The sequence below is a fragment of the Protomyctophum parallelum genome, assembly GCF_964188405.1.
Source record: "Protomyctophum parallelum genome assembly, chromosome: 13".
In the NCBI taxonomy this organism is placed as follows: Eukaryota; Metazoa; Chordata; class Actinopteri; order Myctophiformes; family Myctophidae; genus Protomyctophum; species Protomyctophum parallelum.
Window position 1 is genome coordinate 24,942,331 of NC_139708.1, and position 16,390 is coordinate 24,958,720.

General features: G+C 46.3%; 1 protein-coding gene across 2 annotated transcripts in view; it reads right to left on the minus strand.

The window, feature by feature from the left end:
- Positions 1 to 16,390, minus strand: part of igf2bp1 (insulin-like growth factor 2 mRNA binding protein 1) — a 77,054-nt gene that overhangs the window by 21,253 nt on the left and 39,411 nt on the right. For both annotated transcript variants that reach the window (XM_083780103.1, XM_083780102.1), the window contains exons 3-4: positions 3,451 to 3,499; positions 171 to 222 (exon numbers count right to left, since the gene is read on the minus strand). In XM_083780103.1, the coding sequence (XP_083636229.1) occupies positions 171 to 222; positions 3,451 to 3,499 (101 nt within the window). The remainder of the gene's footprint in view (positions 1 to 170; positions 223 to 3,450; positions 3,500 to 16,390) is intronic.

Consider the following 16,390-nt stretch of genomic DNA (forward strand, 5'->3'; position numbering starts at 1 on the left):
GAGAGAGAGAGAGAGAGAGAGAGAGAGAGAGAGATGATGTTATTATAAAACGCCAGTTGCACTTACAGTATAGGTAAATAACAAGTTAATGTCTGACAACATGTACCTGTGGCCTATACGAATATAATTTAGCATTTATAGTTTATAGCCTTATATGGGCTTACATGTACCTTGTTCACAGTTCTCCACGGTTCCGTACTGGGCCAGCAGTCCATCCAATACCTCCAATAGACAGACAGACAGAGGGACAGAGGGAGGGACGGACGGACAGACAGACAGACATACAGACAGACATACAGACGGACAGACAGAGGGACGGACAGACAGACAGACAGACAGACATACAGACATACAGACGGACAGACAGACAGAGGGACAGACAGACAGACAGACAGACAGACAGACAGACAGACAGACAGACAGACAGACAGACAGACAGACAGACAGACAGACAGACAGACAGACAGACAGACAGACAGACAGACAGACAGACAGACAGACAGACAGACAGACAGACAGACAGACAGACAGACAGACAGACAGACAGACAGACAGACAGACAGACAGACAGACAGACAGACAGACAGACAGAGATATACATAGATACGCATACAGAGAGACAGAGATGGAAAGACGGAGAAAAAAAAAACGTATAAGTCCACCTGCAACGCTAACATCATTATTTCTGAACAGTCATGTGTGTATGTGTGTCTCTGTCTGCATCAACTGAACTGTCAAATTAATACAATTTAAAAGTCTTCCAGAAAAAAAAAAAAAAAAAATGTGTTCCTGAAATCAGAAAATATGATGCAGCGTGAAATTAAAACATTCAAGAGTCAAGACACCTTACGGTCAAAATGCAAAACCTCGCAGCTTTTATAGTGACAATAGTCTATACTCTATACTGTATATCTACACCAAGCAGTCGTTCCTACACTAGCCCAGGCAGTGCACCCGCCACCCTGCTCTTATGCCCAGTCAACACACACACACACACACACACACACACACACACACACACACACACACACACACACACACACACACACACACACACACACACACACACACACACACACACACACACACACACACACTACTGGCTACTACACACTGTGAGCTCAGAGACAACTTTCACTATGTTTTAACATGTTTGACCATTGTCACCTACAATGACATGCCCACAATAGGGATGTCATATTGTTGTAAATCATAATTTATTATTTTTTGCTCACCAATTAGAAAGGAAATTAGACTGAACGTAAGGTATCTATACTATACAGTATATACGGTATATGATCATTATGTTATACTTTTATGTTAAATAATCATCTTTCTCTGTAAAAGTTGGAGTTGTCCACGACCTTGTGAGAACATGTCACAACGCATTGCTTACTGTCAGAGGACTTTACACATGTGCGCACGCGCACACACGGACGGACGGACGGACGGACGGACGGACGGACGGACGGACGGACGGACGGACGGACGGACGGACGGACGGACGGACGGACGGACGGACGGACGGACGGACGGACGGACGGACGGACGGACGGACGGACGGACGGACGGACGGACGGACGGACGGACGGACGGACGGACGGACGGACGGACGGACAGACAGACAGACAGACAGACAGACAGACAGACAGACAGACAGACAGACAGACAGACAGACAGACAGACAGACAGACAGACAGACAGACAGACAGTGACCAGCAGTATAGCACAGCGCTTCTTTGGGTATCAAGAAAAGCGCTATATTAAGTCCAAGATATTATTAGTATTATTATTATTCTCAAACTATGGTCACGATAGAAGACTGTAGGTTCTAGTCTAGATTGTGAATTTGTGAACACTTGCTTTGGCAATGTAAACGTATGTTTTCTCATGCCAATAAAGCTCATTGGAATTTAAATTGAAAATTGGTTCTACTGGGCTGGCCCCCAGGTGTGAACGTTGAATCATTTTTGTTCAGTCAACTCTATAGTGACATGGATAATGTTTAGAATTGTGTCATGCATATCTTTCTGTGTTTGACTGACTGCACACCGGACCTGTAACAGCAACACAATTGGATGGAGCCTAGGTGATCAATAGTTTAGTGCATACAGAAGATATAGATCCTCCGTTGATCAATAACGAACCAATTAGCTAATGTTCAATCATCAGAGGTTACATTGACTTGGACCATCATCTGATATCTATGCACATATCGTAGTAAGACACGTGTGATGCACATATAGTAGTAAGACACGTGTGAGGGAGAGAGAGAGAGAGAGAGAGAGGGGGGGGGGGGGGGTATTTAATTTCCATGGTAGATATATACGGTAAATGTGTATCTGTGAGGTCTGACTTTCTTATTTTTGAGATACGTCTATTTGCCTTAGAATGACTTGTTTACTGTGTTTACTGTCACGATTCGCCTGATCCACGATTCGATTCAACTTTCGATGTTAAGGTCACGTTTCGATCTAGTTGTTTTTGAGGGGCGCTAGCTGGTAACTCCTATACTAGCAACCATGGCTTGTTCACAGTCATGTTTCAGGGCTACTCCTATACTTGGAGTCGGGACTCGGGACTAACATTAGCCCCACTAAAGGAGCTCACTCCGGCACTCTAATGTAGCGTGGAGGCCAGCGCCAGTCCAGACTCCAGGCAGCCCCATATGGAACCTTTCACTCAGCTATTGTACACAACCATACTATATAAACAGCGATATCAACGGCTTCTTCCTTTGGGTGAATTTGGGTGTGTTGTTGTCTGCTCTGGTGATGCCACCGCAATGAGGTACAGGCTGCAGGTTGTGCTCCGGCATAAGGTCCGACAGGCTGATGAAACTCGTCCTGCGAGAAACGTTCCGGGGTGAATAAACGGACGGCCGTACGCATGCAATAAATATCGCGAGTTGGCTGGTGATTTCGATACACTGTATCGAACGTCAATTTCGATTCGATTTCGATACGAATCGAGAATCGTGACAGCCTTAGTGTTTACTGAGTGAAACAGCGGAGTGTGAATACACTGCTTCAATTATTCTCAGAAGCTGAAATATTATATAAAAAAATGATACACACACGGCACGCATGCACGCGCGCGCACACACACACACACACACACACACACACACACACACACACACACACACACACACACACACACACACACACACACACACACACACACATCAGTGTTGCATGATGGTTCAGCTTCCATACAATATACAATCTGTCACCATAAGATTAGAACCAGCGGGAGGGCTTTATGGTGTTGATACGATCAAATATCTGCCCAACACTTCAAAAAGCATGTCAAAAGATTGACAACAAAACCATGGTAGCAAAGAAGTAAACGAAAAGGTCGAATGATACATCATATTGAATCTGGCTAACATACCGGTACATCATGTTAAAAATGTAATTAAAAATAGTAATTGTTATAGGAACTCACCTCCCACTGCAGGTGAGGAGGAATGTTTCTGATCTGCAGTTTCCTGGTCCTGAGGAGAGAAGAGAGGAACAGTGTTATCATCCCATCCTTAAACCCACCATGCCTCTATCATGAATAATAATGAATTGCATTGTTATAGCGCTTTTCCAAGTGCTCAAAGTGCAATAGTTCATTCATTCATACATTGGGAGGTGAAGCGGCGAACAGTCGACGCCAGCGTCCTCACTTCCCACATTCACACACCAATGGTAGCAAGCAAGCTCACACAAACCGACTCATTGGAGGCAATGTAGGGTTCAGTGTCTTGCCCAAGGACACTTCGACATGTGGACAGGAGGAGCCGGGATTCGAACCGCCGACCCAGGGATCATTGGACGACCTGCTCTACCTCCTGAGCCACAGCCGCCCTGCAATCATAGTCGACTCCACCATGCCTCTATCATAGTCGACTGCACCATGCCTCATAGTGGCTTTCAACCAGTGGTCCTTGAGGGCGTTTCCTGGTGGTCCCCGGCTAAATTATGGAGAGTTAACCAAATGGACCCTCATCAGATCGTTAACCCTTGAGAGCGTCAAAAGAGTTATATTATTGTTAGACAACTGCATTACTTAATTTACAAGAATTTGGTCTACACATTTAGGGACATTTGTAGAATAATTATTATATTTCACAACTGTTTTACATGTAGGTTTTTATCTATTCCTAGATCAGTGGTTCTTATGAACTTTTACATTTCAAGCACCCCCATGACTCTGAGAGTGTACAAATGCATTTGTATACTCTCAAGAGTTACAGACGTCTAAGTGTCCATTTGGAACCCCCTCAAGGAACCCTGACAGTCCCCGGACCCCACTTTGAGAACCATTTGCCTAAAATAATATAATAATAATATTTCCACACCGTTATCTCGGTATCTGTATTGGTATCGGAATCGGGAAGGAAAACAATTGTATCGGTATAACTATACTTCCAATCCGGGGTCAAGGCCCACTTTGGGGGGCACCAAAGATCACAGGGTGACCACATCTCAATGACCCCAACGTTCTTTGTTCATATACGCACAGATTCAGTGATAAACAGGAAGGAGGAGGATGAATCGATCACACGGGCCAGTATAGTTTCTTCTGATTTGTATAAGACCAGTAAGTTAACATGGAGATCGTCTCATGAACAAATAAAGATGTTTCAATATACCTTAAAATATAGCCTCATGCATCTATTCTATATTGGAGAAGTTGTCACGTGGCACAAAAGATGTGCCACTAGCCAATGAAAAGATGTGCCCATAAAAGATGTGCCCATACAGATGTGGCCACTAGCCAATGAAAACTCAACAAGCCACACCCGTCACTAGCTCTCAGCCCCCCCCCCCCCCCTCCCTCTTTGGCTGCTGTAATGTGATCTCCCCTATGGATCTCCCTCTCCGCACTCCGCAGAGAAACCTTACCTATAGTCGCCTCACCATTTCGCTTATTCCTTCTAAATCTCTGTATTTAAAATATAGGTCGCTCAGTGAATGTCTTAGTTACATTAACATTGTTCTTAGAAACTACTTGGTTTGTGCCTAACTACTACGATTAGACAGATCGCGTTTGTTATTTTCGCTACTGCCAGTACTTCTGATTGCACGCACACACACACACACACACACACACACACACACACACACACACAACACTACCCCGTGTCCCACACACAAACACAACACTGCCGCACGGATTTAAGCTGTCAAACCTATTTTGTTAAAGTTACATATGCCACAGACACTTGCCTGAACTGTGCAGCTGATATATATATATATATATATATATATATATACAGCATTGTCAAATTTAAAAGGCGCTTTATAGCTTCTCTCAGCTCAAAGCGTGTATGAATAAGGAGATAACAGCTGACGTCGGTGGGAGAGGACGTCAGCTGTGTGTGTGTGTGTGTGTGTGTGTGTGTGTGTGTGTGTGTGTGTGTGTGTGTGTGTGTGTGTGTGTGTGCGCGCGTGTGAGAGGGAGGTAAACAGTCAACAACACGTTAAATGTCTACTTCTACTAAAGAAAGAGGCAGCGATGGAGCCATAAGTCCATATCCATAAATTCGGGGACATAAATTGCGCAAAATACTGTTAAACATGACGGCAGCAGCCTGCTGCATCCTCCTAGCTGTTGTGTGCTAAGCTAAATCATCATACAGAACAGTAAACACGGCATAGACCAGGGTTGCCACATTGACTGAGAGGGAAACAAGCAACCAGGTCTATGAAAATGATAACAGGCCAGATCAAGTCAGAAAATAAATATAGAATAAGCAACAATATTGCTGACTGTCAAACATCATTGTCCAATGTTGTTTTACAGCAGTGGTTCTCAAACATTTTCATGTCATGGACCACTAATATTCTATATGTATATATATATTTATGTATATATATATATATTATATATATAATATATATATTTACTATATATACACACCAGTATATATACAGTGTACACAAACCGTATATCTAGGTGTGCCCCAAGATTTTTAGGCTATGAAAAGTGTGCCCTGGGAAAAAAAAGGTTGAGTTAAGCGGTGCCCAAAAGGTAGATCACGATCTACCAGTAATGTCAGATCAGGGGTTTTGTCGGCCAGCGCCAAAAATGCTCCCCGACAGCATAATCGGAGCAAATACCGGGCAGTGTGTATGAGCCATAACGTGTTGACTACACTACACTACACTAATAAGGACACATAATAATAACTAATAACCCATCCGTTACTACATGTGGAGTCAACTCCCGCAATTTCCTTCTTCCCATAGCGCGCGGCAAAGTAACTCTGGGATGAGCGGCCGCGGAATTCTAGTATATCATATATGTATGTAAGCATGGCTGTATGTGGCTCTGTGTGTGAATGTGTGTGTGTGTGTGTGTGTGTGTGTGTGTGTGTGTGTGTGTGTGTGTGTGTGTGTGTGTGTGTGTGTGTGTGTGTGTGTGTGTGTGTGTGTGCGTGCGTGCATGCATGCGTGCGTGCATGTGTGCGCGCTTGCACATGTGTGCGTGTCTGTGTCTGTCCGTGTGTGTGTGTGTGTGTGTGTCTGCGTGTGTGCATGACATGTGCATGTGTGTGTGTAGGGTTTCGCTGAGGCCATAACAAGTTGAGGTTGTTCACATTTCAGACATGATGCCTTTTAAACTGAGAAACATACTACCGGTAATACAAAAAAGTTTACTGTTATTGCCATTCGTAATAAATATGAATGATTAATAAGCATTGTTATAGCAGAGAACTTCATTGCTGTATAATACACAGTTTAATTTAAACATCTATTTCTGTTTTGTCGGAGAAGTCAGACTGCATGCGGGCATGAGGTTTCCATTGCCTATATTGCTCCAGGCCAGTTCTCCACTGACGGGACACTGCAGCACTGCTGCTGCTGCGACAGTGATCCAACCTGTGACGTTATACGTTTACAAAACAACTCTCCTGGGCCTCAGGGTCACCCTGGTGTCAATGCATACAAACAAGGCGACCAACGGGAGAGGTCAGAGATCACAGCCTCGCCTCGTCGTTCCGAACATAGCAAAGACGGGACCATGTCCTCGTGTTACACTAAATTATATCTCAGCTCCAACAGCCACTTCCTTCACAACTTAACTGATTATTACTCTGAAAATAATGCTAATATTAATAAATAAATAAAAGTCCAGCCATGTACGTACAGGCAGACATTTTGGCTCTTGAACTCCAGTTGCGGCGGAAAACCACTGAATCAACAGCAACTGGAATGGCGTCTGGCTTCACCAGCCACACAACCGCACCACAGACAGAGGGGGGGGGGGGGGGGGGGGGATGGGATGGCTACTGGCTAGAGTGGGATGGCAGCAGTGTAGTGTGTATGTGTGTGTGTGTATGTGTGTGACGTTAAGGCTGTACCCTAGCCCATATTTTAGGACTCGAACTTCGGCAGGAATTTTCGAGTGAACATTCGGACCATTTGTTTCTAATTAATTAAAAAAATAACTGTCTCGATCAGAGCGTCTGAGTAGCAGTTTTTAGAAGGGCGGGGGAGCAGTCGGTTTGTGGGGGTTCCCGACGGCTGCGCGTCGCTTCCTCCTCTGACAGAGGGGAAGCGAGTAAGCGACGCCGTCAGAAGCCCCCTTGCTCTGGAAGGCCCCCTCACTCAGACACACAACGTGTGTTGTTGCGACAATAACATACAGCCTGCCGGTATGTAAGAGGAATATAAACACAAGACCGTGGCGCAAAACTTCATATTTACCCTGCTCTAATGCAACAAAAGTGTGTTCTTCCACACTCACAAGAAGTGGGCACAGGGAAAAAGCAGATCTTCCGTGACCGTTTTGCTTAACAATGATCAGAGTTCACTCCTTTTTGCTATCATGCTAGAGAGCATATGCTAATATATTATGGCTGCTAGTAAGAAAAGCGATCATGCTGGCGTGTGTGTGTGTGAGTGTGTGTGTGTGTGTGTGTGTGTGTGTGTGTGTGTGTGTGTGTGTGTGTGTGTGTGTGTGTGTGTGTGAGAGAGAGAGAGAGAGAGAGAGAGAGAGAGAGAGAGAGAGAGAGAGAGAGACGCGTCAGTCTCCAATCACCAAATGAATGTGCACAGCAGAACAATAAGGGGGAGATTTCTTTAAAAAAATCATAACTTCTGACAGGAATGCACTAGAAACGTACTTTTTTACATGTTCATATCGCATTCTCGCCGAGATATATTTTCAAGTTAATAAAAAATAAAATAAAAACATAATAATAAAATATATGTTTTTTAAAAATAAAAATTATATAAAAAAAAAACGAATGGTTCAAGCCCATTAATTAAGATTCGAGTGCCAACCCTAACGAGCGAACATTCGAACCTTGAATGTTTGGGGACAGTGTGTGTGTGTGTGTGTGCGTGCGTGCGTGCGTGCATTTAGTTTAAGTATAGTAGTCATAACTACACATAGGTCACTACACACACACACACACACACACAGTGTGTGTGTGTGTGTGTGTGTGTGTGTGTTTGTGTGTGTGTGTGTTTGTGTGTGTGTGTGTGTGCGTGCATTTAGTTTAAGTATAGTAGTCATAACTAGAGATGCAACGATACTGATTTTTCAATTCCGATCCGATCAGATATATTAATTTTGAAATTTCCCGATATCCGATATTTGCCGATCCGATATTTGCTGTAGGCTACATAGCAAAACAAATAAATACAAAAAAAATCAAAGAGGGGATGTTATGGTTAAGTGTTTAACCTGTAAAAATAAGAATATGAACTGTTTAACCTGTAAACCTTAAGGGAATTGCAACCTGTTAATTAATACTATGGATTATTATGTGCAAAGGTACATAACAGGTAATAATAATAATAATAATAGTAATTATTATTATTGCTATATACACGTGGTACCTTTTTACCCCTAATGCGAAGCAGCTGCGCTATCATGAGACAAAAGCCTTGAGCCTTACCGACAGAACTCAGGGAGAAAAGAAATACCTCAGGACGTTTGTTTTGGCGCTGGTGTTGTGTTAATGCTACTTTAGTTTGCAAACTCTGTCTTTGTCTTAAGAATTGCACTACACTTACAATCTGAATCAGTGTTTGAGCTTCTGACAACAATGTCATGGTTTGATAACTGAGCCAATTATATAAAGACGGATTTAACCACGACGACGATGCGCGCTTATTATTCATCACAGCAGCATTTTTTGGCAATAATAAAGTTACAAAGATTGAATCACATAGCGCTAAACAGCAAGTGTGTGCAGTAAATATATAGCAGAAGAATGGATTACAAGAGCAATCTCATCAACAATGTTAGAACGCAGCTAGATGATCAGGCTCCACCACACAACTGAACTGCGAAAGCGCTTGACTGATCCGTGCGACGACGGGTAAACGTTATACTTTTAATACTGTTAAGTCTGTAAGTGATTCCATTCTCTTGCATATTGCACCTTAGTGGGGCTTTTTTCTATAGTCTCTGTTTGCAGTCAGTACATACTGGAGGTTGGATTCGCTCACTGCACTGTCTGTGCAGGACGGACTGTAAACATTAAACACGTGTCCCCCTCCTGTATCGGAGCGTATATCGGTGGCATCAAATCCAATCTCCGATACATTAATTAAGCTGGATCGGAGGCCGATACCGATATAATATCGGATCGGTTGCATCTCTAGTCATAACTACACATAGGTCACTCTACACAATCTCTGGTTGGCGTGACCGTTCGCTCTCCTCGCGGTCACGTACATGCTAAAAAGGTGACCCTGAGTCTAACAGCTGGAGCCCGTTTGACAGCAACAACCACCTGACCCCCAACAATGGACCCCGACCACCACCGACCCCCCTCACCAAAACCAACCCTACCCAACCCCCCACCCTCCCATGCACCCCCACCAGGCCAGCCAGGAGGACCCTTTAACAATCCCCAACCCAACCAGCCCCCCCCCCCCCCCCCCCTCCCCTCCCCCACCGCCCGAGGAGCTTTGGGTATACAACTGAATAGGAGCTTTTTGTGACACCAGATACTCCAACCCAAACACCCGGCCTAGAAGATACTACACGACTCTGTCTGGGCACTGTGGACAAACCCACCGGGCCACGATCACAGAACCGACACACACATGTACCTGCATGTTCCTGACACAACCACCATGTTCTGAACACCAGCCCCCATCCAGCCCCGTGCACACATGTGCACGCGCACGCACGCACACACACACACACACACACACACACACACACACACACACACACACACACACACACACACACACACACACACACACACACACACACACACACACACACACACACACACACACACACCCACCCTTCACTGTCTCTTCTTGATACACCAACCCCCATGGTCCAAATCCATTCCACAACCATCACCCTGGTCAACCCCCCCCCCCCCACACACACACACACACACACACACAGTATAGACATACATCCCTGCCCCCATCAAGCCGCCATTATAATGAACTTGTTTGACCCTTGCCGTTGCCTCCCGCCAACTCCCATTGGCCGATGCCATGGCAACAGGTTAAGAATGGGCGGGCACAGAAGACGGATGGGTGGAAGGGTGGATCATGGACGGACAAACGACAAAGCAATATGTGTCACGCCCGTTTACCCGCTCTTTCACTGATCTGTTGTTCTTTATATTTTGTGTTTGTTAACATCTCTTCCTACTACCTGTTTGGGATGGTCCGCATGTGGCCTCATCAGTGCTACATCGCTCGCACATGTTTGACTTGAGGTGTACCAAGTATAATTCTAAGAGTTTTATCCATTTGTAACGAGACTATACAAATGGAACCTTATAGGTCAATTTGTACACAGGACAGGACAGGACAGGACAGGACAGGACAGGACAGGACAGGACAGGACAGGACAGGACAGGACAGGACAGGACAGGACAGGACAGGACAGGACAGGACAGGACAGGACTAATTTCTAATGTCATAATATTCTTTTTGGAAAATTATGGTCCCATTAATTAAAAAAATGACCATAAAGAAAAAAAAACATTGCGTATGTTCTGAGGGGCGTGGCTACCGTTACAGTCTATGATCGGGATTCCCCTCCCACTCGAGTCAAAATAAAAACCAACGGAGAAGAAGGGGGGAAGTCCCGCCTCGTTGTCTGGGCAGCCAATGGCCAGCTGGTCCAAAACGGAGCCAGCCAATGGCCAGCTGGTACCAAACGGATCTAGAAAGATGGCGATTTACAGTGCAGGAATAACAGGCTTCATTTTACGTCCATGTTAGACCCGGCGAACGCTTTGTCCATATTTTTTACAGTCTATGGTTTGGAGGGGTCCCCAGATACATAAATTGTGCATTTATGTCGCACCTTTATGAGGCCATTCACCCATTCACACACACGATGGCGGAGGAAACCATGCAAGGCACCAACCTGCTCTTCGGGAGCAAGTATACGGGTTCAGCGTCTTGCTCACCCATAGCAAAGCAAAATCGTGAATGAGACCTAATTTATGTATCATTTGTAACTCCTAGATAAAAATGAGCACCAGTCGAGACCAAAGTGTAGTTTCTCATCCTTCTCAATTATGACTCCTGAGAAATAGACACTGTTTAGTCTCACAGTGAGAACTTGGTGTCGAACTGCGAACCCAAGCAGCCGCTCTCAGGACGTGCAGAGCGTGTTAGAGGGGCAGGGGCTCAAATCCCGTAGAAAGAGGGCACTTTTTGGACAAAAATCGCAAAAATAGCAGATCTACAAGCTCACAACGCGTCACGCTGCGACGCGTTGAGAGCTTGTAGATCAGCTATTGTCGGGGCGCAACCCAGCACTCTTTAGCTATAGTGGATTTCAAAAGCAATTCTCCTGAATGCAGAGATGGGCAAAATACATTGAAAATGTATTTTGATACAAAATACAAATACTGGGTCGAAAAATGTATCTAAATACAAAATACAAATACTGGTCTGAGAAATGTATTTGAGATACAAATACGTATTTTGTATTTTGAAAATACATGAAAATAAATTTTCATGAACATGTGTATAATGATAAGTAAATTCATAATTGATTGCCAAATATTAAATGAATGACCTGTCTAATACATTGAAGATCATTAAGAATGATACACTTTATATTTTAAGCAAATAAAACAGGACCCACAAAGGAATGGTAACTCTGAACAACTGAAGGCCCGCCCTACTCTGCCTCTCATTTGTGGTTCAATTTGAGTGTGTAAGCCAATCAGAAGGCGGAATAGAAGTGACATCACACATTGTGTTGTGTTGTGTGTATGGGTCAGGGGTAGCCTGGTTAATAAACCAGACCGAATCAGCCGTTGGCAAAAATAAATTGCCTGCCGGCGGATTTCGGTCTGGAGAGGCTCAATTGTACGCCATTTCCTACACCAGAGAATGTGGGCGGTCCAATCGGGACACGGTATGCAATATGGGCGGGCTTTGGTACAGTGACTTTCAATGCTTGAGACCTTTGACTGACAGTAGCTCTGACCAATTGCGTCAAAGAGAAAATGTTTCCCTGGAAATGAAATCCAAGCTGAGCCTCCCCAGACTAATATCCCGCGGTCCGTGCGATATTAGTCTGGTTTATTAACCAGGCTAGGTCAGGGGGGCACTCAGACAGATATTTCGTGAAGCCACTAAGGAAATCGGGACTTCCTGAAAGTTCATCTAATGGCCTGTTGTGGCGCTGTCATTGGGCCCAAAAAAAACCCATAGCTCCATAGAGGTCCATGTATTTGGGCCCCAACTTCATCCTAGACTGTATTACCATAATAAACATGGTCATGAATACTTTCTGCTTCCAGTCACTAGTTCAAAGTCTCATTTCTCATGTCATAATATTCTTTTTGGAAAATCATGGTCCCATTTATTTAAAAAATGACCATAAAGTCGCGTATGTTCTGAGGGGCGTGGCTACCGTTACAGTCTATGAACGTAGCCTGGACACCATTTCATTTCGGTATATGATCCGGGCTGGAGCCGGATGATATGCTTTACGTCATGTTGTAGGCAATGGTTTGCCTACAAACAAACAGGAGAGAACAGGCGGCGACAACTTCCCCTCTGAATAAAAGCTCTCGCTTACACTCGAGAGCTTTTATTGAGAGGGAAAAGGAAGTTGCCGCCGAAGAGTAAGGGGGGAAGTCCCGCCTAGTTGTCTGGGCCAGCCAATTGGCCAGCTGGGCCAAAACATCTAGAAATATGGCGACTTACAGTGCAAGGAATTACAGGCTTCATTTTACGTCCATGTTAGATCCGAGGGAACGCTTTGTCCATATTTTTTACAGTCTATGGTATGGGCAGTGTTGGGGAGTATTAAGCTACATGTAGCTGAGCTACGTAGCTTAGGCTACATTTTGCTGTAGCTTGTGGTATTTTAGCTACATTCATATTTGTGTACCTCGTCAAGTAGCTCAGCTACTTTTTGGGTCATTTTTTGTAGCTTAGCTACTCAAGTTACAAGCTACAATTTTGGGGAGCAGGGGTCTCCCAGAGGGAGGAGGGGTCTCCCAGAGGGGAGCAGGGGGAGGAGGGGTCTCCAGAGGGGAGCAGGGGGAGAGGGGTCTCCCAGAGGGGAGCAGGGGATGCGGGGTCTCCCAGAGGGGAGCAGGGTGAGGAGGGGTCTCCAGAGGGGAGGAGGGCGTCTCCCAGTAGGGGAGGGAGGGGTCTCCCAGAGGGGAGCAGGGTGAGGAGGGGTCTCCCAGAGGGGAGGAGGAGGGTCTCCCAGAGGGGAGCAGGGTGGGGGGTCTCCCAGAGAGCAGAGTGAGGAGGGGTCTCCCAGAGGGGAGCAGGGTGGGAGGGGTCTCCCAGAAGGCAGCAGGGGTGGGAGGGGTCTCCCAGAGGGGGCAGGTGGTGGGGAGGGTCTCCCAGAGGGGAGCAAGGTGAGGAGGGGGTCTCCCAGAGGGGAGCAGGGTGGTAGGAGGGGTCTCCCAGAGGGGAGCAGGGTGCGGGGTCTCCCACGAGGGGAGCAGGGTGAGGAGGGGTCTCCCAGAGGGGAGGAGGGGTCTCCCAGAGGCGGGAGGAGGGGTCTCCAGAGGGGAGCAGGGTGGGAGGAGGGGTTCTCCCAGAGGGGGAGCAGGGTGGGAGGGGTCTCCCAGAGGGGAGCAGGGTGCGGAGGAGGGGTCTCCCAGAGGGGAGCAGGGTGAGGAGGGGTCTCCCAGAGGGGAGAGCAGGTGCGGGGTCTCCCAGAGGGGAGCAGGCGTGAGGAGGGGTCTCCCAAGAGGGGAGGAGGGGTCTCCCAGAGGGAGGGAGGGGTCTCCCAGAGGGGAGCAGGGTGGGAAGGAGGGGTCTCCACCAGAGGGAGCAGGGTGGGAGGGGTCTCCCAAGGGGAGCAGGGAGGGTCGCCGAGGAGGGTCTCCCAGAGGGTGAGCAGGGTGGGTAGGACGGGTCTCCCAGAGGGGAGCAGGGAGCGAGGGGTTCGAGGGAGAGGGGGAGGAGGGGTCTCCCAGAGGCAGGAGCAGGTCGGAGGAGGAGGGTCTCCCAGAGGGGAGCAGGGTGGAGGAGGGGTCTCCCAGAGGGGAGCAGGGAGCGAGAGGGGTCTCCCAGAGAGCAGGGGGAGGAGGGGTCTCCCAGAGGGAGCAGGAGTGGGAGGGGTCTCCCAGAGAGGGGAGCAGGGGTCTCCAGAGGGGAGGAGGGGTCTTCCCAGAGGGGAGGAGGGGTCTCCCGCATGTACATTCTCAATTTAACGCTGAAAAATAAAAAGTAGCTGAGCTACTTTGAGCTACTTTTTCCATGTAGCTGTAGCTTTACAAGCTACATCTCTCCAGGGGTAGCTATGTAGCTTGATCAAGCTACTGCCATGGTGAGCTACTTGTAGCTTTACAAGCTACACTTTCAAAGTAACTTCCCAACACTGGGTATCGGGTGCGTGTGTTTTGCCCATAGACTGTAAAAAATATGGACAAAGCGTTCCCCGGGTCTAACATGGACGTAAAATGAAGCCTGTAATTCCTTGCACTGTAAGTCACCATATGTCTAGATCCGTTTTGGCCCAGCTGGCCATTGGCTGGCTCCGTTTTGGTCCAGCTGGCCATTGCTGACCCAGACAACAGAGGCGGGACTTCTCCCCCCTCCTTACTCTTCGTTGGTTTTATATTTTGACTGAAAGGGGGGGTGGCTCCGTTCATAGATTGTAACGGGTAGCCACGCCCCTCAGAACGACAGAGCGACTTTATGGGAAAAATATATATAAATGGGACCATCATTTTTCCAAAAGAAGATTATGACATGATAAATGAGGCTTTAAACTAGTGACTGGAAGCAAGAAAGTATTCATGACCATGTTTAATAAGGTAAATACAGTCTAGGTGAAGTTGGGCCCAAATACATGGGCCTCTATGAGAGCTATGGTTTTTTTTCTGGGCCCAATGACAGCGCCACAACAGGCCATTATATGAACTTTCAGGAAGTCCCGATTTCCTTAGTGGCTTCACGAAATATCTGTCTGACTTGTTTTGCCCCTACAGTTTTTAACCTGAGGCAGTGTAAATGTTCTAACATGTGTCCATTTGAGAATAAAATTACATTAAAACAAAAAAAAAGTATTTTATGTATTTGAAATACAGAAACTACTCAATCTGAAAGTATTTAGATACAAAATACATCTCATTTCTTCCATCTCCAGCGAAATACAAATTACAAAATACAAAAAAGTATTTCAAAGTACATGTATTTCAAATACTGCCCATCTCTGCCTGAATGCTGCTCCGGCATGCATGGAAAGGAGTGCCATTTCTGCATTTCTTTCACCTGTATAGTAAATGCTGCATTCGCTGAGTCTGGAACAGGGCCGAGTGTCTTTACAGACGGGTAAAGGGCCATGGGGCTGAAGCCCCCTTTCGATGTCTATGCGTGCACGTCCCTGCAAGCCCCAGTGACAGAGACAGTGAAGTGATGATGTATAAGGACTTCCACAACATAGACATGTAGGAATATGTTTGCAACAATAACAGCAAACGGGCTACACAACTATAGGCGGGTTCTCGTTAGCCACTGACTCCACCGACACAACAGTGCAGAGGAAGATGTCTGCAGATCTCGGACCTGAGATGGAAACAGTTCTGAAGTGGAATGCACTGAACGTTCCAGAAAAGCCTCCATGCAGTTCACACAGAACAATGTGAGCGAGCGACAATAGAACAGAGAAGAAAGGAGAGAAAGGAAGGAAAGAGTCTCAGAGCAGAGCATGAGGAAGGGTTTTGATCCTATAAGGTCACAGAGCTAAGGGTCAGATCTCTTCCCATGTTCGCAGACATGGGAAGTTCTTGGCATGCACACCGCATGCGTGCGTGATGTGTGTGTGTGTGTGTGTGTGTGTGTGTTGTGTGTGTGTTGGTCTGTGTGTGTGTGTGTGTGTGTGTGTGTGTGTGTGTGTGTGTGTGTGTGTGTGTGTCGTGTGTGTGTGTGTACCTGACAGACTGCATGTGCATACGCCAAAA